General features: G+C 41.8%; 5 protein-coding genes and 1 non-coding gene across 10 annotated transcripts in view; 2 read left to right on the top strand and 4 right to left on the bottom strand.

The window, feature by feature from the left end:
• Positions 1 to 1,003: 1,003 nt before the first annotated feature.
• Positions 1,004 to 6,569, bottom strand: cyp27c1 (cytochrome P450, family 27, subfamily C, polypeptide 1). The gene is made up of 9 exons (XM_011610083.2): positions 6,144 to 6,569; positions 5,186 to 5,376; positions 4,879 to 5,078; positions 4,492 to 4,701; positions 3,887 to 4,050; positions 2,464 to 2,630; positions 2,216 to 2,294; positions 1,808 to 2,011; positions 1,004 to 1,636 (listed from the first exon to the last, which is right to left on the bottom strand). The coding sequence occupies exons 1-9, from the start codon at positions 6,426 to 6,428 to the stop codon at positions 1,517 to 1,519; spliced, it is 1,620 nt and encodes a 539-aa protein (XP_011608385.1). The 5' UTR covers positions 6,429 to 6,569; the 3' UTR covers positions 1,004 to 1,516.
• A 2,286-nt stretch (positions 6,570 to 8,855) lies between these two features.
• On the bottom strand, positions 8,856 to 13,435 carry ercc3 (excision repair cross-complementation group 3). The gene is made up of 15 exons (XM_003969657.3): positions 13,274 to 13,435; positions 12,790 to 12,986; positions 12,442 to 12,678; positions 12,303 to 12,352; positions 12,099 to 12,234; positions 11,648 to 11,815; positions 11,366 to 11,570; positions 10,973 to 11,287; positions 10,702 to 10,886; positions 10,232 to 10,434; positions 10,041 to 10,137; positions 9,753 to 9,870; positions 9,531 to 9,649; positions 9,272 to 9,421; positions 8,856 to 9,187 (listed from the first exon to the last, which is right to left on the bottom strand). The coding sequence occupies exons 1-15, from the start codon at positions 13,299 to 13,301 to the stop codon at positions 9,050 to 9,052; spliced, it is 2,346 nt and encodes a 781-aa protein (XP_003969706.1). The 5' UTR covers positions 13,302 to 13,435; the 3' UTR covers positions 8,856 to 9,049.
• Positions 13,436 to 13,646: 211 nt separating this feature from the next.
• gpalpp1 (GPALPP motifs containing 1) lies at positions 13,647 to 16,164 on the top strand. Its single transcript, XM_003969883.3, has 7 exons — positions 13,647 to 13,824; positions 13,922 to 14,048; positions 14,157 to 14,246; positions 14,382 to 14,634; positions 14,827 to 14,991; positions 15,081 to 15,182; positions 15,304 to 16,164. The coding sequence occupies exons 1-7, from the start codon at positions 13,737 to 13,739 to the stop codon at positions 15,520 to 15,522; spliced, it is 1,044 nt and encodes a 347-aa protein (XP_003969932.1). The 5' UTR covers positions 13,647 to 13,736; the 3' UTR covers positions 15,523 to 16,164.
• An 885-nt stretch (positions 16,165 to 17,049) lies between these two features.
• On the top strand, positions 17,050 to 20,710 carry LOC101073612 (general transcription factor IIF subunit 2). 2 transcript variants are annotated; one of them, XM_011610082.2, is made up of 9 exons: positions 17,050 to 17,289; positions 17,559 to 17,632; positions 17,849 to 17,873; positions 18,230 to 18,368; positions 19,245 to 19,304; positions 19,766 to 19,847; positions 19,934 to 20,030; positions 20,163 to 20,306; positions 20,388 to 20,710. In XM_011610082.2, exons 1-9 carry the CDS (start codon positions 17,227 to 17,229, stop codon positions 20,511 to 20,513), a joined length of 810 nt encoding a protein of 269 aa, XP_011608384.1. In that variant the 5' UTR covers positions 17,050 to 17,226; the 3' UTR covers positions 20,514 to 20,710. The 2 variants fall into 2 exon arrangements, with proteins under 2 accessions (XP_011608384.1, XP_003969931.1); XM_003969882.3 differs by lacking the exon at positions 19,245 to 19,304.
• A 662-nt stretch (positions 20,711 to 21,372) lies between these two features.
• The window catches only part of wdsub1 (WD repeat, sterile alpha motif and U-box domain containing 1), a 36,676-nt gene continuing 34,787 nt past the window's right edge, over positions 21,373 to 23,261 (bottom strand). For 3 of the 4 annotated variants that reach the window (XR_003890415.1, XR_003890416.1, XR_003890417.1), the window contains exons 15-18: positions 22,932 to 23,108; positions 22,086 to 22,254; positions 21,772 to 21,833; positions 21,373 to 21,519 (exon numbers count right to left, since the gene is read on the bottom strand). The gene's annotated coding sequence lies outside the window, so the exon portion shown is untranslated. The remainder of the gene's footprint in view (positions 21,520 to 21,771; positions 21,834 to 22,085; positions 22,255 to 22,931; positions 23,109 to 23,261) is intronic. The other variant, XR_003890418.1, reaches the window with a different exon arrangement.
• Positions 21,609 to 21,738, bottom strand: LOC115252264 (small nucleolar RNA SNORA31). The gene has a single exon (XR_003890683.1). It is a non-coding gene; the product is annotated as a small nucleolar RNA SNORA31 (small nucleolar RNA).

The following is a 23,261-nucleotide window of genomic DNA, read 5'->3' as shown; positions in this document are numbered from 1 at the left end:
TCCAGTGTTTCCTTAGCAGACCACCCAAGTGTCTCTGGTCTATCGATGGGGTTTCTTTCCCATGCAACAGCTCTTTGAGAGCATTGCACCTTGGCGTGGAGCATCTTGTCTTCCTGGGTGGGGGTGAGGTCTGTTGGGGGACTTTGGTGACCCAAAAGGTAGCTTCTTCCTCAGTTCAGGTCTCAGTGCTCAGCTATGTCTCTTGAGGGAGAACTATTTTATGTGCAGGGGTTGAGTGTGTGTTCCTGTGTATATGATTATCTGCGTATGTTTTGCATGCTTATGTGTGTGATTGTGTATTCTAACTGTATCTCTGTGTGCATATTTGTGGGGGCAGGAGCATTGTCACCCTCTGTAAGGCCCTTTGTGTTGCAGATTTGTATGAAATGTGCCTTTTAGATAAAGTTTGATTTGATAATTTGACTTCTCTGTTGCTGGGATAATCCATCCGCCTCACAGGCGTGGAATATCAACAGCCTGATTAGACCTCAAGATTATCGCACAGGTGTGCCTTAGGTTGCAACAAAAAGGCCACTATAAAAATGTGCAGTTTGACAACACATCACCGTGCCACAGAAGTTTTGAGGAAGACTGCACGTGGCATGCTGAATGCAGGAATGTCTACCAGAACTGTTGCCTGAGAAGTGAAGTTCATTTCTCTGTCATGAGCCATCTCCAAAGAGGTTACAGAGATGTGTTGCGCTACATGAGGCAATTGGTGGTCATGTGCGATGATAATGCTGTTCAATCAGCATCCTAATACGCCACGCTTGATCAAGTGACGTGGACGGACTATCTCAAAAACTCACTAACACAGATTCAGACCGATTTGGGAATATTTGAAAGATTTAGGCCTTTTGTGAACATAGAAAGAGTTCAGCTCATGAAAAATGGGAGGGAAAACAAAAGTGTTGCTTTTATCATTAGTATAAAGTGACATCTCTTTACTGAAGAAAATGTTCTGTATTTCCATTGTATTTATTGGAATCGGTAATCGTAGGTCTTTTTCAATTGCACGTGATTTATTTTTAGCCCATTACATTTAAAACTTCAATGATATCCAAAAAAATATAAACACTGTACCACTTAAAACAGACTATTTTCAATCATACATTCATAGTTACCCCTCAACCCTGTCAGTTACTTTCTCAAACATAAGAGGAAACACTACAGTGACTGTAGGTTTTACTGTTGGTACTCCCTTTACACACATGCGAAATGAAAATAAACAGTCCAACACAATCTATTCACAATTTCAAAAAGCAAGACCAAAAGGCAGTGTGCATCACAAGGTACAATTAATAACCATACACAAATAGCTCTTACTTTTGTACGAGCACTACATCACATTAACACATTATGCAGCATCCCTGCACACAAACAAGCGGGAGAACATGAATAAAACCAGAGTAAAATGTCTGTCTCTGCTCAGACGCTACAATCTAATGGTGAACGGTGTTTTAAAGACAATGCAACAGCACCAAAAAGACATAACTTCAAATTACAAAATGTGTGTCTAGATTTCCCGGTCGATGAATTGCAGGTTAATTGGAGCCCCGGGGCAGAGCAAGCCATGTGTTTTGGCCTTGACGTCAGTCGTTAGAGGAGACACGCAAACGTGGAACTTCTGGATGATCTGCCCAAAGAGTAAAAACACAGATATGTCACTCTGACTGTCATTAGATTTGCACTTTCGTTTCAAATCAAAACTAAACAGATTTTTCAAGAAATCCTTCTATATGTGATGCATATCTAAAAAGGCTTGAAGACATCTTGGAGAGATTTGAAGAAAAGATTGATGTCCTACCCTTATGAGAGCGAGGTGCATCTCCAGTTCTGCTATTCTTTTGCCTATGCAGCTCCGGATGCCGTAGCCAAATGGAATGGAGCCAAAGTTGTCAAGACGATCTGAGGAATGTTTACGTATCCAGCGATCCGGCCTGAATTCTAACGAACTGGGGAAATTCTCATCATCCAAAGACGTGGAGTAGTGACACAGGGCCAGCTGAGTCTAACAAAAATGGTTTGTAAAAAGTCAGTTGCATAATAAAGGCAGCTGGGCTACTGTACATCTGAATGAGAGATACTTTGAGGGTAACAGGATCATATGTCATTATGTCAACGCATTCTGGAAGATACAGTGTCACTTTTTTTTCATTTCCTTCTGCACATGCATGCTGTTCACTCAAATCTATTATGTCTGTATCAGTCTTACCCCTTTGGGGATGAAATATCCGCCCAGCACCATGTCATCCTGCGTAATTCGACCATTGCCTGGGAGAACTGGGAAGAGCCTGCTCCCAGGAAGGAGCAAACAAAGAGTGTTATTCAGCAGTGCTTCGCATTAATCTCTGCTACTGTGCTAAATTGTAAGATAAGTAAATAGAGTAAAACATACGGAAAAAGCTTTGCCAAGTGGGCATATTACACCGAACATTTCCCCCAAATCTACGCGGCATGTACCTGAGAGTCTCTTTGACGAGCCCTCTGATGAAGGGAAGATGCTGGACATCTTCAGCTGTAGCGACTTTTTCAGATCCCAGAACCCTCATCACCTCTGCGTGGATTTGTTGTTGTACATCAGGATGCCGGGCTAACAGGTAGCTGGCCCAGGAGAGGGTGAACGACGTCTAAAATAGATACGATTATAATTAGATTCTTATTCGTTAAACAAGACCTTCATTACACTATTATTCATTTCCCTTATTAAAAAAAATCTTTGCTCCAGTGGGAGTGTAGTGCAAGCCGACGCAGGTGTTTCCATGCTGTTGCATAAGGTTTTGGAAAAGCAGCGAGTGGTATTTCACAGCAGAGAGACCAAACCCACGTGCTTAACTGAGACGGCAGACAAGGACAGCTGCACTCCCGGCATTTAATCCGTTCTTTTGAAGACAGTCAACATATCTACCTTAAGTAGATGCACTCAGCCATGGAGCATTATTAATTACATTAGTGTGTTATTTATCTGAACTCTCAGGGGATAAATATAAACCTATAACATAGGAGGAGAAATTGATTATAAAAACCAGTTTGTATTGTTAAAAACTTTGCCAACACACAAGCATGTTGCGTATTACTTTGTGCTAAATGTTTACACGTTTAATTTATTAGAAATTGCACAAAATCAATTTCAGATGCCTCGTTGGACAGAAAATTAAATTAAGGCACACAGAGAGAAGACATGCAGTGGCCTCTGGAAAGGATTCCCTTCTACTGCCTCTTATCCTCCCACATTCCCAAATTCTGCTCTTCTTTTCTGAGTAACCATGCTTATGACACCAGCTTAGTAATCATGGCAGCATCAGTCAGACCGAAACCCCTCCATCTCATTTCACTTCTGCCTTGTGCTGGCTACAACTCTGGCTGTTGCTAATGTGTCTTGACAGCTCTTGTGTGCACAGAGAGAAGGCATATGAGCCACAGGGTCAGGTAATGCCGGGTCTGAGTCCACCCCCTACCAGGAAGTGGCCGTTCCAACAAGTTCAATAAAAACACACACACCCTTTTATTCCATGGCCCCTGGCTAAGAACAAAAGGCTCTCAACCCATAACTCTCATTGGTCTGACATTGCCCCATACAAATTAGGCAGGAACTGTGGAGTTTGCAGCCACATCCACAGATGCATCCTGGAAAGATTTTTAAAGTTTGGGTTTCCAAAGAGACTTTTTCCCCATTAGATGGATATGTTTAGACCCTTAAATTTACGCCTGAAATGGTTTGTATGAGGTGTGATAAGTCTGTACTAAGGTGAGAGCACAGCTCTTATATTATAAAAATGTTCCTTTAAAATGTAACACGGTTTTTTAATCGAGTGGAAAACATCTTGGAGCTCCCCGCTCCTAATACCCCCCCCGACCCCAGGTGGATTAATAACCCCAAACGCACCGTGTCAACGCCGGCTAGTAGCATCTCTGTCACATTAGCGTAAATCTCCTCGACGCTCATCTCCTTGGCAACAAGCATGTATGTGAGTAAACCTCCCGTCACCTTCTCTCCACGTTGCAGCTGGGATTCAATTTGTTTGAGCCTCTTATCAACATGAACACAGCCTAGGATTGAGACAGAAGAGGGAGGGATGAATAGTTGGTATGGAAGAAAAGAAAATAAAGAGCTTGTTACATAATGAGGTAGCCAATATTCCCAGAACCCTCTGGTACAGCAGTAGAGATTTATATGCAAAGCAAGATTCCATTCTGTTGGTTTCAGCCTGTTATCGAAACATCTATGCTTATCATGCAAATCTAAATCTTGTTTTCAGCTATAAGAAATTCCTTTTCAAAAGTTTTGGTATCTACTGAAACAATTTTAGAAAACAAGACTGAGCAGACAATAACCTGTGGCTTGCATATTTAGCTTTAGAACCTCGTTAAACTGCTCTGTGGCCGAAAGGAACGTCGCCTTTTTTCATTTGAGGTAAAAAGTCTTTGTAGTTTTCTTGAACTGCGGTTACCAGAACGACTGCTTAAGTCAACACGAGATCAGCCACTCACTAAATCGGAAAAGTCCATCCCAGGAGTCACAGAACTCCTCCCACGGTTTGGGGAAGACCGGTCGAAGCCACTTGGGGATGGCGCCAGCATACATGGTCGTCTTAAAAGAGCTGAACATGAGGTGCAGTGCGTCAATGTAATCTTCAGTTTCCTGGGGAATCTTTTGGGAGAGACAGCCCAGTCTGCACTCATACAAAATGGCAGCTATACCTGCAGAGGCACAAAAAAAGGCAAATGTTCAAAAAAACAGTTGCTTTTTCTGTGTGGCTAAACTTTTGCTGCTCTCTCAACGTCTCTGGGGTTTGTAGTTTTATACAAAACTCCTTAACCGGGGGAAAAAATCTCACTATGGATGGCAATTTGCAAGCAAAACTAGATGTTGCCGACCTTCCATGGCATATTTAAAGAAGAGGTCATTGATGTTGCAGATGGTTGTCCCATCAGAGCTCTGGCTGCGTAGACACACAATTCTCTTGATCAGGTCATCAACCACTTCGCTGACATCATCAGAGAAGACTGCCACATCACGTGGACGCATTATAAGCTGTCTGAGCACACTCCGCATCCTCAGCCAGTCTTCTCCTTCACTGAAATACAAAACACAAGATGTGAGACAGTGACATTCAGGGAAACCCGCAAATGGTTAAACGGTCACTATTTAGGCGGCAAGGCCAAAAGGTTGCAGAAGACTCACGCAGAGATGAGGCCGGTGGAACGTCTCCTCATGTCTCGGTACTCATGCCATGACTCCATGTTGGCTCTCTGAGGGGCCACACCCTCAGCCCTCAGCACCTCAGCTACAAGGTCACGGTCAGCCACGGAGACAACCAGCTGGGGCCCAAACCGGGACTTGAAAATTTTGCCGTACATCTTACTGTGCTCTATCTGCAAGAGAGGCGCGACATTATCTAAAATTACAATGCAAAAATCACTTTAAAAAAATTGTCTTAATGTCTGAAGAAATATATTCATTAATTGACAGAAATGTTGGGAGTGTTTTTTTGTTTTTTTTTAAATGGAACCTTTTTATGATGAGCAACTACTTATGCTGCGGTCCAAGAAGAAAATTTCACCTTTACATTAGCTAGTTGCGAAATCAATAATTAGAGTATTACAATTATGAAGAGGAGACGGAAAAAATGATTCTGGATTTTAAAATTAGGAATCACTCATACAAAACACTTGTCGCCGTTTTGCATGTTGCGTTGCTTTAAATACACTTTTGTTTTGATGTTTCACGTGCAAAAGCAGCGGCAGAAAGTAACCGGTTCAGATTTCTCCTCGTTATTCGTTAACCGACACGTTTTTTTCTCTCTGGAATGTGACAAATCACGATTTAACCGTTTTAAAAGACAAAACATTCCAAAACCTGGGACCTCATTTTGTAAAAGAAGAACATATTCACAGTTATTAGGAGACTCCCAGACTAGAGTTTTGGGCAGAGAAAAGCTGACCCCGTGACGAAACTGCTGATGCGCTTTTACGCAACAGCCATTTGTGCCATTTGCGCATATGTATCCAGTTCAGTTTTTCAAGAAAACATTTTGTATCTATTTTAGGAGAAAACAGGGAGGAGGGAGATTTCCCCCCCCTCAAAGACGTGATAGAGAAGATATTTTATAGGAAAGGAAATAAAAACCTCACAACCTTACCTGGATTTCATGGATTCTGCTAAAGCCGTCTCTCCAGAAGAACTCAAACAAATTGGAAATGGTGCCGGGTCCGGGCATCTCAGCCAGGGTCTTTGGTAACCTTTTTTTAGTCGCATCCGTTGACGTGATCAGTCTTTCGGGAAGGGGTTCTTCTCTGGCGACCCCAAACGTCCCGCTGGTTGCCGACTTGTGTAAGCAGCGTAAAACAAAGAGCATCTGCTTATTACGGCGGTCGCCATAAAAGTTTGTCCAGCACGTTGTTGTTAATTTATTCATGACAGACATTTCACGATGACTCCGGGTGAAAATTCAACTTGTGACTGGCTGTTCAGGAAAGTTTGAGAGCGGAAGGAATCAGAGCCCCAAAGGCAGAGCCCCCTCTCTAAAAGGTGATATAATAGATTCGATTGGGAATGTGGACCGCTTAAATAGTTCCTTAAAAAACTTGAACTGTGAAAGAGGATTGGACGTTAACTTGAAAAAAAAGGGAGGGCTAACTCTGTGGGCGTTTCGTTTCTCCCCCCGAAAAGCTGATCGATGCAATTCTTCTCATCAGGGGAGGAGTGCGTTATGTCACACCAATCAATCAGCGCGGACACAGTATACATAAATGGGATTAAAGTCGCATCCAAGCAAATTAGACAAATCTGATCTTGTGTAAGACCCGACGTAAACTACCCGCAAACGTGTTCACATGTTGGCAAACCTGAGTCAAACTTTTGATCCTAAAGATCTTCAGCTCTGAGAAGCCGTAACCAGTGCTAATACCAGGATTCACAGGTTTACCACTGTCTCCTAATCACCTCTGCAGATGCACTCACATTCACCCACTTCCCTGTCCATTCTCAAATTACCATGACGCGCAGAGGGGATTATTTGAACAACCAGGCGACAGGCAGGTTTGGGAAGGGGGGGTCTTGTGGTCTAGTGAAGGGTCGCCGCACAGAGGTGGGATTTTTTTCTTCCACAGCAACCAGTTTGGCAGACCGCACAAAGCGACGGCTGGAGATGATTTTCTTCGCCAAGCAGTGGAAGCGGAGCCCACTTTCTCTCCGGGCCGCGGGGGGTCGAGGCATGCCAGGTCGTACGGAAGGACGAATGTTGCGGCTGAAACTTACTGAGGAAAAGCAGTCGGCACACTTTGGATTTTACACATCCTCTTCTGTAAACAATGTTGGAACGGACTCCCATATACAGTATTTAATACTTTGAGAGAGAGATCCTTATGTGTACATTTCTTTAAGGATAAAAACTAAATTCTTGAATTGACCTAAGTATTCAGACTTTCCTTTGCTAAAGCTCCTTTGGCAGTGTTCTTGGGAATGATGCCACAAGCTTTGTACATCTGGATCTGAAAATACACTGCCATTCTCTTAAAATGCTCTCAGGCTGCTAGGTTAGATCAGGGCAAGGTTAGATTTAGAATAAGTATAGTTGACAGACGTTTTCAAGGCCTTTCCCAGACAGGCACATGAGGTCAGATCAGTTCTCTCATGGTGGTGCTTAAGGACAATCACAAAGTTGTCCTCAAGTCACTCTGCCATTGTCTTGGCAGTGTGCCACAGGTAATCTTGTTAAAAGGTGAACCTTTAGCACATTTTGTGGTTAAGTGCTCTGGACCACGTTTTGGACCAAGTGTGGACCTAGTTAGTGTCCCTGCCAGGGTTAAGAAAAGACCCCTACAGAGTGACACTGCTTCAAAGTAGCTTTCTTTAGGCTTTGAAAAGCTCTTTAAGGCCACAGGATAGTAAGGCTTTTACCTCTTCTAATGAGGAGTGATTCCATCTGGCTACCAGTACTCTGCCATAAAGCTCAGATTCGTGGAATGCCTTAATGACACTTGACCTTTCGGAAATCTCTAGAGCTCCAGAGATCCTGCACACATGGAACTGTCACCCATTTGCACACAAGACCTTTGGGGCTCTGTCAGTGACCATCAGGTTCTTAGTCATGTCTCTTACCAAGACATTTTCTTTCAAATTGCTATTTGGTTGGACAGCCAGCCCTGGGATGACTTATCTCCTTCCATTCCAGAATGATGGAGACCCCTGTGCTCTTTGGAGATTTTTTTCAGTCTCCCCAGGATCTGAGCCTTGACAGTCCTGTCTGTGCTCTGAAGGCAGTTCTTTTGACTTCATGGCCTGGTTTTACTGTGCTATGCATCATCAGCTATGGAATCACATCCGCTTTATTGAATTTACCACAGATGGATTCCAATCAAGACGTAGAAGAATCTCAAAATATGAAAAATGGAAGATCCTCCAAAACTAAAGTTGTTGTGTCGTAGCAAAAGGTCTGGAAATTTAAGTAAATGGAATATTTAAAAATAGAAGTTTAACATATCCAATAACAAAAATGGATTTGCACCTATTTCTAAAATTTTCACCATTTCATTCTGAGGTATGACGACTGGAGGAATGCAGACTGATAAGATTAAACAAGAGAAGATAGCAAAATATGCTGGGGTCTGAAAATTCTCCCAATAAACTCACATATATTTGCAAGTGAACTGTGACATTTTAATGTCAAAACGCATTATTTAAAAAATATTTTAAAAAAAATCTGTTATACATCCCGGTGGGTATCTGTATCAATAGTATGTGTACCCTGCTAAATTAAGCATTTGCTAAAGCAACGGGATGAAAAGTCCAGCAAACAGCAGTTGGCGCCTCTAATCTCTCAGTATATTGAGGCATGACCATGCAGCCCAGGTGGTTGTAGAAATATTTGCAATTTATTCACAGTTGCTGTGCAGGTAGGGGCATGAAAAGGTTGAAACAAAGAATTTTAAATTTACCACAGACAACCAAATATAGACAAACAACCAAGTTAGAACCTGAAGCTGGTGTCCTGCTATAACCTCTGAGCAGCTGAGCAGCTAAGCTTAATGGTTTGAATGAAGGAATCTATTTTCGAAAGCGCTTGAACAGTGGATGGATATTCTTGTGTGCTGCTGCAGCTTTGCTGCCTCGACTCTGATATTCCATGTAGACGGTGTCGTCAGCGCCAGACATGGAGCTCATGGTTCCTGTTCTCCTTGAAAACTGATTAAAAAAAGAGAGGGTCATCAAAATGAGATAGACCTGCTTGTTTTCTATAGATTTCTTTCCTCTCACAAAAGTCCTCACCTGCGGCCGTGCGCCCACCTCCCCTGCTACCACTTCCTCCTCAGCATCCAGGTCTGAAGCAGCGAGGACTTTTTGAAGTAGTTGCTGGTGTTCGTCTCTAGAGGAGAGCATCAGGTCTTCTTCCTCCATGCCTGCTAACTTTGTGATCACCTATTAAAAAAAAAAGTTGAGAAGGTGAATTAAAGCTATATTAAAACTATAAGTCAGTCCAAGAGGAACACAATAATAGAGATGAAGCACTACATGTAGATAGACACACCTTAAAGCTGTATCCCTGGTCCACCAGGAAACGCTGCCTTTTTGTTGAGTAAGCCATCTCCTGCGTGTCCTGAGAGACCAGCGAATAGAAGTAGGCATTGTACTCTTCTGCCACCATTCCTATACAAACACGGGTGGAGTGAGAATCACAGGTTGGTTCCTTCTCAGACGCATGTAGACGAGGCTGTTACATCACCATCTTCTGCCACATGTGCTTTCATACCTTTCTTGGCTCGTAAAACTCTGCCAAGTCTCTGGGCCTCTTGTCTGCGTGATCCACCATGAGAGGAGATCTGAATCAAAACATTAGCTTCTGGCAAGTCAAACGAGGTGTCGCCCACCTGTTTTGTGAGGAGAAATTCAGCACACAGATGTGAAATAGGTCACCAAAGGCTCTGTATCGTAGAGGGCATTCGCCATCCAGGCACAGAAAAAAATTGCTCAAGTGTTCCATCTAGTGATCGAGGGGAGGAGGTGCATAATGGATGAAGGGATGCACTGATTGTTTCACCTTGGAGATAAAAATTGTGTTTATCTTGGGGTTGTGTTTGAAGTTCTGGAGAATTTGCATTCGTTCACCTTGGGATGTTGGACCATAGATAAAAGGCCTTGAAAAATGAACAGAATAAAAGAAGCAGGATTAAAATAAGATGCAGGATTAAATGACTAAAATAGTACTCTTTAATGGAAAAAAATACATGCTTGTTGAGGCGAATGGCATATTCCTTTAAGGCGAACACATTGTCAGCAAAGACGATGATCTTGTCGTTGCGACGTTCGTGGAAACGAATGAGAAACTGGCAAGCACGGAACTTGTTCGGGTTCATCGTATACAGCAAGATCCGTTTCTTCGTCTTAATGGCCACATACTCCCTGTAAAACTCTGGAGTCATGGGACACCATACCTGAAACAAAAAACACATTCTGATCCGCTGAAATCACCGATATGACACTAAAACACATTGCACTGCAGAGACCTCATACATGAACGGACAACCAGACAACATTGTGACAGAAATGTAGTTGATTTTTTAAATGTTTGTTATTTAAGTATTAATGATTTTGAATGCCAAGTGACAATTGATTTTACATAGATCACTGTAAATTGTAAATTGTCTCCTTTTTCTTTGTTTAACAAGCTCCAAAGCTGAGTGTAACATTTCAACACCCACCTCTGCACACTGTACTTTGGCAATGTATCCATTGTTCTGTAATTCCATCCAATTTGCCTCAAACAACTTCGGACCGATTAGAAAGTTGAGGTCCACAATCTTGTCATCTTCCCTGACCAGTGTGGCAGTGAGGCCCAGTTTGCAATGAGCCTGGACAATGGTCAGAACTCGCCGAAACATTTTGGCTACAGACAAAGGGAGAACCTGGGTCAGCATGAATTACCATCACTCCCATTATCCTATACCAGCACACATCTAGTAAAGAGCTCACCAGGAATAGTGTGCACCTCATCCAGGATCATCAGCCCCCATTCCTGGCTCCGCATCCATTCCATTACTCTCTCAGCCTCCCACGAACGCTTGGTGGTGTGACCCAGCATGGAATAGGTGCTGATGGCTACGGAGCAGCCGATGGGCTTGTCTTTAGCGTCAGAAGTGAAGCGGCAGATCTGAGAGTCATCAATAGTGGACCACATCTTGAACTGAGACTTCCACTGCTCCACTGACACCGAAGAGTTGCCCAACACCAGACAGCGTTTACGAACTGTGCACGCCGCCGTCACTCCCACCAAAGATTTACCCGCTCCTGGAGTGTACAACCAATGATATTATATGGACTGGTAATATGCAGTCTTTACACAATGTTATAGAGCAGTCGTCTCACCACAGGGCAGCACAATGACTCCAGAGCGGGCACGGCCATTCCCAAACATCTTCCGCAGGCTCTTTTCCTGGTAGGGCCGCAGCACTGCAGTAGGCTTGAGGTCTATGTTTATATCTGGGTTAACGGAGTCATTGCGAAAGTCGTACTCTGCTAGAAGAGGGTATTCCAAGTGAATACACCGCTTCTGAAGCTCTTCGATCATCTCCTACACCAGAAAGGAGCAGAGTTGCTACGGGTGAAAGCAATTAAGTAATGAAAACCGAAGAAAAATCCAAATAATACCTGACGAATCTCAAAGGACACAGTCTGGGTCTCTTCCTCTTCCTCTTCGTCTTTATCCATCTGTTCATAGTAACTGAAGATGTCCTCTGGGACCTGCTGGGATGGCGTTTGATCATTGTTGGACTGTGAAGTGGAAGCATCTGCCTTGTCCTGCAAAGACTTTATGATCTGCAACAAGAAAAAACAATTGATTGGAAAAAAAATGCTGAGCTGTGCTTCTTATCTTAAACTTCATCATCAGTTGCAAAAAGTGACACAGTGTGTTTATATGGTGCATGTGGTGAGGTTTCACAATGTTATTAATGAGCTAGCTCGAATCTCTACAGCCACAATTAGGGTGAAAATATGATGAAAATAGAAAAAGTGTGTTGAAATGCATAGATCGTATTAAAAATAAACAATATCTTCAGAAGATTTAAAGTGAGAACAAAAAAGCATGCTGAAGGCATACCGCTGATTTGCTGTGGATGACTTCGGTAATGAGTTCAGTGTCCGCTCCATCATCCGTGCGTAGACGACATTCACGGATCACATTGTCTTGCAGAAGCCGCTGTATGACATCAGGGAAAGCGCTCTCCGCGAAATATCTGACGGTACAAAAGCAGTACAGCTTAAAAAGAGCAATAATGGCATGGTTAAATTCATTTCTCTTTACCGATTGTGCTTGAGAACCAACTTGACTTTTCCATAGCTCACTGTGCATAGCTGAAAGGGAGGGGAATAAAATAGGTGATGTTTTTCTTTATCTAAAATCATTTTTTAATTGTAATTATACATATTTTTTAAATTCAGACCTTAATGAACTGAACAATTCCCTCGGGCACAGAAGTCTTGCTGAGTTTCTGCAGGTATTCCACAATATCAGAGGTTTGCAGCCCTACGCTGACAGCAGCATAAAGGGAGTAGGCTGTCAACTTGTACTCGTGGATGTGGGTCGGCCTGCAGACGGGCTCTGCAATGGCTATCAAGAAATCTTGGGCATACTTATAAACTGGAGAGAAGGCTTCCAGGAAAATGTGGCCATCAGGTGCCTGGAAGAAGAACAAAAATAACAGGAGGAATTCAAGCTGCCTTTGCAATATCCTATAAAATCTGTTGGGGGGAATAAATGAACAGAAACAACAGAAATTCTAATGTCTTACCACCCAGAGGGGTCGTGAAGCATGATCATCCTTCATTTGCATCTGAGACCGGTAATCTTTGGCCCCATACTCATCCTGTTTGATGCCGGACTCATCCACTTGTTTCCCTGCAGCAGCAGGTACGGCTTCCCGAGACTCATTCCCCACATCATCTTCATCGTCTTCTTCCTCATTTACACGCTTCTTCGACCTCCTCTCTAAGGTGATGGGAAATGTTCTGTTAGTGACATAGTAAACTGAAGGTTTGTTGTTCAGACCGTTCATCTCACAACAAATTTGTCAATTAGAATATTCAAATTCAAAATGTATCTAGGACTTAGAATCACGCAATTTATAATCGACTCCTACTTTATGAGTTATAAGTCGTTCTTCACCTATATCCAATAGCTTAAAACAATGGAAAATTACCAGCTTTGCAAGCTACATGCTAAGATGGCTACGCATTTTGTAACAGACGCAATGTGAACCTGAACAAGCAACTCACCTCTATCTGATTTATCTTTTTTACCCATTTTGAGAAGGCTTCAGTGGGTACATTCGACTAGAAACATGCCAGGAATATGCTCCTAATCACAATGATGCCCTGTCGAACTAACTGACAGTTACAATGTACACTAACATATGAGGCAGAGCGTCAATCCATTTCCTGCCTTTACTTCAAAATAAACGGTGGTAAAAGCGCTGTGAGGTTAGGAAATGGTCTTGGAGCTAAGGTTAATATTAGCAGATACCAGTAGTATAATATATAGTCTAAGGCTATAGTAATGCGCGTTTACATAATTCAATATGTTGCTTTATAATCAAACCCGATTTTAGTTTGACGGTCATCAATTTAGTGAGCATAAGTGTTTCCGGGGTGAAAGGTCGTCTTTCTTCCGGGTTCCTCTTGTTTATGGTGCAACTTTTTGACGATAGACCGCAGCGTGATCAGGTTTTTTGGTTTTATTATGGAGTCAAATGCCTTAATCGGACCGGCTCTACCTCCTATGTTTAAAAAGAAGGAGGATGATGAAGATTCTGAGGATGAAACAACATGTAAATACGAGAGAAACATCGATTGTTACAGACGTCATATAATTGTAGTCATCTTCCCATTGTACATCTCATTGTTTTTGGTGTTTTTATGTCATAGTCTCCGGTCCTGCTTTGCCTCCGGGTTATAAAAGGGCAGAACCGAGTTCGTCTGATGAAAATGAACCCGAGCTGTCCAGTAAAAGAGCAAAGACGACGCATACCCGTTCTGATAATTCTGCAGAAAAGTATGTTAATCTTTGATAAAAGTGTTTTATCAATCACCCCTATGAAAATGTAGTTGGAAAAATGTAGCAATGCTACAGATGCCATTAAAAATAACAAATTTTAAACAGGACAAAGGAACCAGAAAATGATGAGGATGATGGCTTTTTTGGACCAGCCCTGCCACCGGGATTTAAAAAACAGGAGAATTCACCAGATAGGCATGTGTTCTTATACAGGTTTTTTTTTTTTTTTTTTTTAATTATGTGCGTTTTTATGTGCGTTCATATGTTTTGATTTTGTTGATAGTGGTTATTTTAGGTACAGGAAGCTGTGACCTTATCATGTTTCCCCAGGCAACCTTTACTGGGACCGGCGTTGCCTCCAGGGTTTTGTAGAGCACCATATGAAAATGATGCAGATAATGACGATGGAGATGCGGATGCTTTCCTTGGACCTGCCCTTCCTCCTGGTTACAAAGCTGATTCCTCCAGCAGTGAGGACGAGGATGTTATTGGGCCCATGCCTTCCAGAGGGCCTAATGAAGACACCTTGGCATTAGATTTTGAGCGCCGAGCACGAAGAATGAAAGAAAAGCTGACAGGAGAAGTCAGTTTTAACAACAACCTCTATTTTTTTTGTCAATGTAACCAGTTTGTCTATATGTTTTAATGATTTGCAATCTTTAAAATGGGAACGCATTAAAAACTAAATTTACTTTCTGTTTATTACCTTTTAAAAGAGTCCCTCCCCTGTTGAATTAATTTGTTGCTTTTTCTGATATGTACGGTAAATAAATAGGATGCTCCTGAGGTGCTGACACGAGACACGTGGATGACTGAGCTCCCACCTGAACTACAGCACATTGGTCTTGGGGCTCGAACATTCAAGAAGCGATCAGGCCCAGAGAACAAGGACCGCTCAATTTGGACGGATACTCCAGAAGACAGGGAGCGCAAAGCCAAGGTAGTTTTTCAAAAGGTGTTAATTTCTTAAATTTGATTTATGTCGTATATTTATACATTATCGTCTTGCTATATTATGACAATCTATAGGAACGACTTGAAAAGAAAGAGAAAGGTGAAGAGGAGAAACATGATGCCCCTCAGCTCACTCAGAAGGACTTGGAAATGGCGGAGAAAGTTTCTAAATATAACGTAAGTTCTGTTTTCCAACATTCGTTTTGTGAATGTCACTTGGTTACACCAGCGGTCATTTGTGTTGAGCTTATTCTTAATACCCTTAAAACCTCTTAATCTTTGCCCTTCCTGCAATCAGGAGTCAAAACGTGCAGAGTCTCTGATGAATTTGCACGCCAAAAAAATGAAGGAAAAGGCAAAGGAGAAGGCAAACACACCAGTGGAGAGGAGGCCATTCGATCGTGATGAAGACCTGCAGGTGAATCGCTTCGATGAGGCGCAGAAGCAGCGGCTGCTAAAGAAGTCTCAGGAACTAAACACCAGGTTCTCTCACAGCAAGGACAAAATGTTTTTGTAACAGATATTCAGAAGTCCGGTTGCTCTCAACACTTTCCTATAAGCCTTGTACAGGATAAAATGTGGATGTTTCTGTCTGTTCATGTGTGTCACATTTGGATAAATGGATTTTACCTTAAATTGACTTTAACACTCTTTCATTTTATGGCACTGTGAGAACAAAAGGAGAGCGCTCGCTGAGGCTTTAGTTTTTACAGCAGCGATTACAATAGGGCTGTATTATTATAGGGATTCTACACAAAAAAGCCATCTAAAGTAATATTTTGTGACACTGAAACATGTTTGTTTTTTCCCCTCAATTTTCATAAATTGTCTTTTACTACTTAATACCTGATTTGATGAGCATAAACTGTGCATTACCATTGATTAGTACAAGTAAAATGAGAATTGTGTAAAATATTACATTATACATATAAGTGACATAAAATAAGTCCCAAATAAGTGATAATTGAGTCATAAACGCCACTGTTTTAGAAGACTGGCTGCAGACTGAGTGTTTTAAAAGGTGTTGCTCATTATGGACTGTATATAAAAACCCTTTGTAGTGAAGGTTTGCACACATGTACTTCTGAAATGCATTATTCTAATTTGAATTTTTTGCTCTGTGATATTTCAAATGTAAATTAAACTCTTTTTTATACAACTGTGTTATTGCCTTTGATAGGAAGTTACAGGGATGAATATTCCAGTATATATAGAGGGGAAATGTAGGGCCTTAGAATATATAGTGGGTTTTTCAAAACACCCCCCCAAATAAACAATGCAACTACAAAGGGGAGAAATGTCTTTGGGGATATGGGTGAGGTTAATGTTGGCACTGAGCTTATCTTCAGGGCCACAGTGATACACCCCCTGCCAAAAGCATTTGAAAAGACTTGGGAACACAATAAAGCTAATTTCTCATGACCATTGGCGTTATTGATGCAAGGGCAAGTAATATATTGGATTCCATTACAGTACAAAACCACAGTTTCAATCTGAGCCATTGCTCCTTATTTCTTCCTACTTCAATCTGCACCATGTATTGAACAAGAAGCCAGAACAACTTCCAGTATGGCATGTTAGTGGCAGAATACATTGCAATTCAAGGGCTCAAATTTATATGAGGTGCAGCAGTATTTATCCCATGTAGGGAAATATTCAGGACAGAGTATCAGACACTTCAGGGGATTGGCGATAAGGAAATAACACCCTCACTGCATATGAGAGTTTTGGAGCACTGCAAAGCAAACTTTCTGGTAACTCTTCATACATGTCTCAAACATACACTATACAAAACAATTTGTAAACACCCAAATATAGCCTAAATTTGGAGCAGATTGTTAGTCACTAAGGAAGGCAAACAGATTATTTATTGTAAACAGATTTCCTGGGAAAAGCACAAACCCTGACTAATCTACCCAAAGTTTGTGCTTTTCCCAGGAAACCTGTTAACAATACATATAATTTAATGGGGCTCTATGCTTGGTTTTGTTTTGTGCTTACCTTTCATACTTGAGTCCACGTGGTGGCGGTATTGTGCCACTAAGCTGGTTCGCCAACCCCCATCATTCGTTAAAGAAGAAGAAAAAGCAGCCTCAACAGCAGAAGCAGAATAATTCTTATTATTATTAGATTTATCATTATTACGGAGACACACGCTTCGTGGCATTATTTGCTAACGTTACCATCACTCGGAGGGTTGCAAAAACAGCTTTTAGAAATCATGTCTGAAAAGGATATGGATTTAACTGGCGCCAAGCAGAACACAGGCGTTTGGCTCGTAAAGGTCTGTAGGCTGCTTTAATGTTTAGTCTCAAACAAAGATAAATCTGAAGGCTTTCTACTTTATCCCGTATTGTTACGATGGTGTTGCTAATGTTACACTCTAGTAGTGAACATTGATTAATGCGCATTGACGGCTTAAATCTACAAACCTCTAGGACCTGTAGTTGAGTCCGGAGTCCGTTATCCTGTTGTAAACAACATGCTTTCTGAATTCATATCTATTGTTTGGAGTAAAAACTGGACTTTTGTCATTCCTTTTCTCCTCCCCAGGTCCCCAAATATCTTTCTCAGCAATGGGAGAAGGCGACAGGAAGAGGAGAAGTCGGGAAGCTCCAAATCTGCAAGTATGTGACACTAGAATATGGATGCAGCTCTTTGTATTTTGCTTTAAACTTTTTAAAATAGGGTGTTACACAGTAGCCAGTCTCACAGCCAGTACAAAGCTACATCTTGTGTGAGCTGATGAAGTTTTAGGTGCGTCATAACCTCAGGCAGAAGAAAACTCTTAAGCTTGTCAAATATATTAATCCAAATTTTTCTCCTTTTTTTTAACTTATTAGGAAGGGAAGTCAAGGGAAACCAGAGGTAAGATGCAGAAACAAGATCGATTCATCTCTGTATTATTCATTCATACGTATTAACATTTGATGTACCATTGATTAAAATGTTGCTGCCTTTGCTCATCATTTTTCAGCAGCAGTTTCCCCCTTATTTATTTAGCCACATTTGTGTTTCTTTATATGTCCATATTTCTGTTATTTTAGGCAATTTCATTTATTTGTAGCTTACACATATTTAAGTCAAAGTCAGCAAAGTTTCATTAGTCTTATAAAATTCCATTAAATTGTTACATCCACATAAAACATGTTTAAAAATGTAAATAGATTAGTGACTCTCTGCAAGTCCCATCATGTTGTCTGACAGAATCATTCTCTCTGCAGGTGTCTTTCAATTTAAACGAGGAGCTGACGGTGATCGAAGGCTTGGAAAAGAAGACCGTGTCTGCGCCGCACGAGCACAAATTCACCATGCAGTCAGTGGGAGGCCAGATACTGGCAGTCTTCACTGAGACCACATCAGGTAATTTTCAGTTTTCATCAGCCAGGCATCGGCTTTGGACACCTCTGCCACAATCCATATATTCTGTCTCTTTTGTGAATTACCTGTTTGGGCCGGAGCCCAAAGGTAATTGCTGCGGTTCAGGTGGTGGAAGCTCCAGTCGCTCTGCTTTCTTTTTAATATAGCTCGCTGTCCTCATGCACATTTGCTTGTCTGTGCTGTTTTGTTCTGTATGCTGTGAGAGCATCCACATTTTTTACACAAATGATGTACAAAACCACCTTTGCGAGGGGAAATTAGGATCTGTGTTTATTTATATGTCCTATTTACACATCTGGTTTGGTGCCCGTGAAAGTGTCTCTGCAGTGTGGGTAATTGTTTAGGTATAATGTTCCCATTTTGGCATCGATTCAACGCAGAGCAGGTCGGTATCAACACAAATCATTCCTGAATTTGCTGTTGATTCGGCTTTGTGCAGGTGCTCTTTTGGTTTGGTTTGAAATTTGCCTGTGCTGTGTTCTCTCTCCGAGTGCTGGTGAGCTGGTGTGTTGCTCTGCTTATCCAGGCAGTGTGTGTCAGCAGGGCTGCACAAGTACTACAGCTACATGGATTCATGCTTTGGTAATACACAGCGCAGTTTACTGTCGCGGTGCCGTGTTAAGATGATGAGTTGGTAATTGTGCAGCCCTGTCACGGGTGTGTATCTGTGCTCGCTCTTATACAGGCATGCCTGCTTTGCTCAGACACACACTTGTGCTTGTGAGATTTACGCAAATCAACTCCACTCGTCAGCTTTTCTGCGCCACTATAACCCTGCGTGTGGTTGTGATTGTTTGCCCCCCCCACCGTCCTTTCTTCCATCCCCTGTATTTTCATGCTTACCATCCCTCCCTGTAGGCCAATCAGAAGACAGATCTGATGGCAGCAGCTCAGGTTCGGGGGCAGGGGCAGGTCCAGGTGAGTCTTCTGTTCTGTCAGCAACAGACGCGCCGGGCGCCTGTTTTTCTTGATGAATGGTCGCAGGAGTAACGGCCGAACACGTTCACCGTGCAGTCAGTGGGAGTTTGGAGATCGGGTCAGCTGATGTGGAGCGTCTGAAGTCCGTTTGAACCATGTTTAACGGGGAAGGGGGGGGTCTGTGTTGGAGACAGTCACTATGGTGGCGGCACCAAATTGGTTTGTAAATGAAGACCCTGTGTTTTTTCTCCATTTATAACTCTTTAATAATGGTGAAACAAATGCTATTTTTTGTTAGGACAACCCATTTTCATTGACTTCACGAGCAAAGATAGATACTAAATGAATATGAATTCTTCTTATTTTAAAGCCTGAACTAAGTCTTGTGTTGGTTTTATCTAATTTATTATGAATGATCAGTAAAAATGTATAGGCCTTTAACCACATTTTTCTTTTTCTAGATAAACTAGCCTTAGAGGGGATGGTTGTGCAGAGAGCGGACTGCAGACCTGCAGTTAATGAAAACTATATGAGGCTGAAAAGGTATTTATTAAGACATATTTCTGTTTTGTGTTCCATTTTCTGGAAAATCTTATGAATTTGTCATTTTTTTATGTGCGTCTCGACAGGCTACAAATTGAAGAGTCCTCCAAACCGACCAGGCTGTCACAACAGATACAAAATCCTGTAACCAACTACAAACCCGTGGCCAACCATTCATACAACGTAAGAAAGCTTAGCATTAATCCATACAAATCAGTCTACAGCAGTTACTGCAGGAGACTCGCAGCTAACACATCGGTTTCCAGCCTCGCGATGCCGGACTCGTCATCCCTTTTATTTTTTTCTCTTCTGCAGCTGGAGTATGAGAAGAAGAAGAAGGAGGAGGGCAAGAGAGCGAGAGCCGACAAACAGCAGGTCCTGGACATGTTGTTCTCTGCCTTTGAGAAGCACCAGTACTATAATATCAAAGACCTGGTGGACATCACCAAACAGCCTGTGGTAAGACTGCCTGGCACCATCCACCCAAACTAAAAATATTGAAAACATGGCTCAATACCTGCTTTTTCTCCTTCTTCCCAGATTTACTTGAAGGAAATTCTGCGGGATATTGGCCACTACAACATCAAAGGAACTCACAAGAATACCTGGGAGCTGAGGCCAGAATACAGACATTACCAAGGAGAGGAGGAGAAGACAGATGGATAGCCCTTTTCATTTAAATTAGACAAAGAAGTGATATTTTAGAATCCTTGAACTAGAAATTGATGCTTATTCCAGTTTTGTTATAGTATTTTGTCATTTTAACAAAGCATCACATTATAAATTTAACTGGTTTGAGAGTCATTTTCACTATAATTTTTATTGTCTTCAAGTGAAATAAAGGAAGTTTTATACCTAGTGAACAGGCATTGCTGTATTTCTCTGGGAAATCTGAAATTAAATTCCTTTTTTAAGGGACACTGAGACAAGACAGCACTCCGTTATAAATTACAAATCTAACGTGAATAGTGACAACAGGCAAGGAATAAAATTTAAAGTACAACTTGAGGCAATAGCGCTTCTCATTTAGTCTGGATACTGCCCTCTAGTGGAGAGTAGTTGACAGAACTACTAGTGGGAGAGAACAGGATGGGAGCCTGCCAGCTCTACATATAAAAAAGTACCATTGTGGGTTTCTTTTAAGGCTTAAAAGAGGAGATCATAGAACAGTGACGAGTTTGAAACTTTAGCATAATCTGAGTCAAGGCATCAAAATACAGAATAGGTGGTGTTATGCAATGATGTCCCCCGATCTAAAATGTACTGTAAAAACACAGCCGCATCCTCAGTTTTGCATTTTTTTCACCCAACATTGACTCAAATTAAGCTGTTATTTAAAAAAAAAAAAAAAAAAAAAAGAATTTGGTTTTTGTTGGGTTAAGAGCCCAATGTGGATATTTTAAAGATGATATTGAAGATGTTCATCAATTTCTACTGATTTCAGTAGGCAATCTGAAAAATGAGCCAAAGTGTTCACATTTGGGTGTTGCATTTGTCAGGCTTCTATAGACAAGAGCAGACAATATGACTTTAGAGGTAAAATATTTATTAAGACATTTATATCAGGTTTGACAAATCCCACTTGAAGATTCCCAACCCGATAATATCTAAAAACATTGTCTCCAGGTAAAAATGTTGCTCCGCTGGTCACATTTCTGTTTATTCTGCATATCTGAAAGAGAGAGTAGTGATGAAGACAATCTGGCACTGTGGAATAAACTTCAAGCTTGCACGAATCAAATCCAAGCGTGACCCTGTAATACATGTTCTCCTCAATTCAATCTCCTCTGCTACATATAGAAGCAGTTAGAAAGCGCAAGGAAAGCTCATTCTCGCATCTTTATGCAAACCCAGAAGCCAGTGGATGCTTCGGGTCTATCAGTGGATGCAAAGAAACTGCAACATTGATGTTTCCGAGCTTTACCTGGCTGCAGTCATGGCTGCGCCTGGATCTTCAGCTTCTTTGCTCAAGGTCAACTTGAAGGACTGAAAAGAAAACGCAACTTTTAGCACCCTTAATTTTGAGGATGTGCATCGTTCAACATGTCGTCCCCTATTCAATCCGAGACGCCATGGAACGGGGCGGGCAGAAAGCGCGGGGACGTTTAATATGGCATCTCAAATGTAAAACCCAGGTCCTCAGACAGTACAGAGCCCAGGCTGTCAAAGATGCACCTTGTGAGCAGGCTTAAGGCCGTACTTTGGAAAATCCCCAAGCCCTCGATTTATTGTACATACGTTTCGGAGGACTGGATACAAATGGTAGCTTCTATCACGCTTCCTCGGGCCTGTTTCCGTCAGCCATCAGTTGGCCGTGGCAGATGAGCGACAAATGTTCCCAGGACACTGGGATGTTTTCACCAAGCTCATCTTTCAGGGAGCTCCTTCACACGTGGCCCAACATCTGCTGTAAGAAAAAGTGTTGCAAATACAATCCCTGAAGTTTCATGATTAAATCTAGTATCCTACTTAAATGCACAAGACAAAGTCTATTTGGAACAAAGTAAAAGTGGTTAACTTTTACTGACAGTCTCAGTGAGGCCATGATTAGCTAAAAACTCTATATTTATATACATGTTCAGTAGACTTGCAAGTAGACTTGAATGTGAAGCAAGCAGACAACCTTAGGAACAAAGAACACCGGTCTATTTTTTATTAAATCAAAGCTGATTTGTGGAAGACTGTGTGAAGATCAACAGGAAAATATCAATGGAATATTCAAAGGCATGAATTTACACAGGCAGAAATCAAAAATACACGTTGCAACGTAAATTTGCAAAGTCTCGAAACGTCTGTGCCACGATGACCAAGCTAACCTAGCAAAGAGCAACCACTTCCGGTTACGCTTGAAGGCCTCGTGAACGGTTTTTTAATCAATAATACAACTTCGAGTGTTTGCGATTGTACCCTAAATTATTCGTCGTCTTTATATCTAAACAGTAGTGTCATTTCGAAAATAATAGGACAACTACTCAATTAGCGAAGCCCAATAGGACCGTTACGTTTAGATTACACGTGTTCGCCGGATACAGTTTGCTTCTAAAAGCTCACTTTTGATTGTCCTTAATTAGCATTAATACTTACAGTACATTCGGGCAAAGCAAATGAGTGGATAGCTGGGGTGGTTGCTCATTTGAGACTGCAGATTGTTGCCCACTCCTTGACCCTGCAGCGACGGCTCGCTGTGAATGAAAAGACCTCTCGGAACGCTGCTCCTACATTAAATACCTATCCGGTTCCGGGGTGACTCGATTACGCCCCCTTGAGGACAAAAAATGAGGCTTATTTTAGTCTGCCACTCTCTAGTGTTCACGTGGTTATTTATTTATTTATTTACTTACTTACTTACTTACTTACTTACTTACCAACGGTGACTGCAGTGGATTTATTTACAATATGGTTACAGTAGGGAGA

This window comes from Takifugu rubripes, chromosome 13 (assembly GCF_901000725.2).
Source record: "Takifugu rubripes chromosome 13, fTakRub1.2, whole genome shotgun sequence".
Classification (NCBI taxonomy): Eukaryota; Metazoa; Chordata; class Actinopteri; order Tetraodontiformes; family Tetraodontidae; genus Takifugu; species Takifugu rubripes.
This window is presented reverse-complemented; position numbering and strand designations above follow the sequence as displayed.